This window comes from Schistocerca americana, unplaced genomic scaffold (genome assembly GCF_021461395.2).
Source record: "Schistocerca americana isolate TAMUIC-IGC-003095 unplaced genomic scaffold, iqSchAmer2.1 HiC_scaffold_13, whole genome shotgun sequence".
Lineage (NCBI taxonomy): Eukaryota > Metazoa > Arthropoda > Insecta > Orthoptera > Acrididae > Schistocerca > Schistocerca americana.
The window spans coordinates 25,207,434-25,210,469 of record NW_025725371.1 but is presented as its reverse complement, the minus strand read 5'-3'; the positions used below and the strand labels follow the sequence as shown (position 1 = coordinate 25,210,469).

Below are 3,036 nucleotides of genomic sequence, written 5' to 3'. Positions count from 1 at the left end.
TATAAATTTCACACAGAATCATATTGTTTTTTAGTGTGGAAAATTTTAAAGCAAGGTTCCAGGCAGAGTGCAACGCCACACTGTTCACATTCGTATCGTGTCTCTTTGCGAGAAGCCTTGCCACTCTGTTTCTTGCTCCTGGAACTGCACACGTGACACACACGAGCAGCATACTTCTTAGTAGTTGCAGGTATGTGCTGCAAAAAATGTCTCTTTGTTAGCCGACCTACAGTTCCTTCATTTCTTGGAATGAATTCAAGTGTGTCGTCTTCAACAAGCTGAACTGCAAGCACTGTTATAAAGTCTGTTATTGTAATTTTCTTCCTGTGCACTGCATTGTACAGCCAAAATGCATTTGATACTCCCATAAGCAGCAAATGGAAATATAATTTTCGCCACCATTTCACAGTTCTGTGCTGGAACGGATTGTACTGCAGGCGTTGGTCTCCAATATCCACTCCAATTTTATTGAGGTTGTAATCAAGTACCTGAAGTGGTTTCAATACTACAGACCCATTTCTCTTAGTATGCGTACCAAATGTTGCTTGATGCCTTGTAGACAATGTATACACATCTCTCTTATCTTTCCACTTCATTGCCAATACATTATCTTTACGCCGAAAAGACATTTCGCCCTATTTCAGCTTAGCAGATACTAAATCTTTAGGCAATCCTTTCCTGGATTTGTTCACAGTACCAACAGCTCCAGTGCCTTTCTCTGCCAGTTGCTGAAATAGCTCTGGACTGGAATAAAATCGATCTAAATACACAGTGTGGCCTTTGTTCAGCAAGCTGCTGTCAGACAACAATCGCAAAATAACCGCAGACGAAGAATTGTCAACAATATGCTTACCAGCATAAACTTCAAAATTTACAACATAGCCACTACTGGCTTCAGCAACAGCATATACTTTCAGTCCATACTTATGAGGCTTATTTTGCATGTAAACACGGAAACTCACACGACCTCGAAATGGGCAAATTCCTTCATCAATTGTCACTTTTTCTGAGGGACGATATGCCTGGATACATCGCTCCTTCAAATTATTATAATATGGCAAAACTTTGTAAAGTGGATGAAATCCATCTTCGCCTGGTTTTTTCTGATTTGAATTGTCAACAAGATGCAAGCATGACAGTATCTGAGTGAAACGCAAACGGCTCATGACATGGGGACAAAAGTTACAACTAAGAACAGGATTAGTGCTCCAATGGTCCGCAATTTTTGGCTTTTTCGAAACACACATGTGGAAAATAATACCCAAGAAACGCCTCATCTCACTTATAGTCACTGGCTTCCACGAACTCAAAACTGAATGGGGCTTCAGATTATTTCCTCTTCTTTTCTTCTGTATTGTCTGTGATGCATACAAATTTGTCTGTCTCTTGAGTTCATTTACGTCACTGTCAGTAAGGAACACTTTACTGCAATCCAGTACAGAACTCGACTCATCAATATCCACTAGTATCTGCCTGGGTGTCGTGTTGACAGGCAGAGGTCGGTAGGTGTCAACTGCAGTCCACTCACTGTCTTTCGGATACGGCACAGCTGCTGGATTTGAAGCAACACCTTCAACATCATTCTCGTCTTCATCTGAAGACAAACTGTCATCAATCTCGTCTTCTAAAAAGAATATCACATTATGTGTAACTACATACATCGTTTACACATGTTCAACAGATATGTGCGTACTGCACAATTACGTGGAAAATTCGGAAATACGTACCTTCAAACACACCATTGCATTCAGAATCGTCTGAATCACTCTCTACATTATCCAGAGTGTCGCTATGATTGATCAAATCCGCAATTTCTGCGTCTGATAAACCGCGCCGAAACATGATGACAAACAACTGAATGATATACAGACTGAGAACGCAAAGATAAGTTTTAACATGAATTACAGCGCTGCCGTGACATCTATGGACGCATTTTGTTAATAAACATCTGAAAAACGTATAGCGCTGGCCAAACCCGTAGAAATAACGTTGCAGTGTTTTGAATGAAATTAAATGTAGCGGCCCGTAAATTTTACGGGCTTGGTGATTTTCGCGCGATCCCAGGCCCGTAAATTTTACGGGCTTGGCGCTTAGAGTGTTACTGTATCCCATGGACCCTCTTATTGACGATGAATCACAGAAATTGCATCGGAATTAAATACAAAAGGTACAATGCCGACTTAGGTACATGAAGACCGACACTTCTTACTGACTATGTTTTGAACCATTCCTGGGACACCAGTTATAGATTGCGATGCTTCACTCAAGGTTTACTGTATCCCTTGGACCTTCTTATTGACAATGAAACACAGAAATTGCTTTGGAATTAAATACAAAAGGCACAATGCCGACTTAAGTTTATGAAGGCCGACACTTCTACTGACTATGTTTTGAACCATTCCTGTAACACTAGTTATAGATTCCGATGCTTCACTTCAGGTTTACTGTATCCCTTGGACCTTCTTATTGACGATGAAACACAGAAATTGCATCGGAATTAAATACAAAAGGCACAATGCCGACTTAAGGACAAGAAGACTGACTCTTCTTAGTGACCATTCCTGTGACACTAGTTATAGATAACGATGCTTCACTTCAGGTTTACTGTATCCCTTGGACCTTCTTATTGACGATGAAACACAGAAATTGCATCGGAATTAAATACAAAAGGCACAATGCCGACTTAAGGACAAGAAGACTGACTCTTCCTACTGACCCTTTCTGTGACACTAGTTACAAATTCCGATGCTTCACTTCAGGTTTACTGTATCCCTTGAACCTTCTTATTGACGATGAAACACAGAAATTGCATCGGAATTAAATACAAAAGGTACAATGCTGACTTAAGTACATGAAGACCGACACTTCTTTCTGACTATGTTTTGAACCATTCCTGTGACACTAGTTATAGATTCCGATGCTTCAATCCAGGTTTACTGTATCGCTTGGACCTTCTTATTGACGATGAAACACAGAAATTGCATCGGAATTAAATACAAAAGGCACACGGCGACTTAAGTACATGAAGACCGACAC

The 3,036-nt window shown here is 40.4% G+C and overlaps 1 protein-coding gene across 1 annotated transcript; it reads right to left on the bottom strand.

Moving 5' to 3' along the window:
- Positions 1-635: 635 nt before the first annotated feature.
- On the bottom strand, positions 636-1,661 carry LOC124564246 (piggyBac transposable element-derived protein 4-like). The gene has a single exon (XM_047130999.1). It carries the CDS (start codon positions 1,659-1,661, stop codon positions 636-638), a length of 1,026 nt encoding a protein of 341 aa, XP_046986955.1.
- Positions 1,662-3,036: the final 1,375 nt, after the last annotated feature.

Excerpts from the sequence above, each read along its gene's own strand:
- LOC124564246 (XM_047130999.1), bottom strand. The coding sequence starts at position 1,661 with ATGTATGTAGTTACACATAATGTGATATTCTTTTTAGAAGACGAGATT.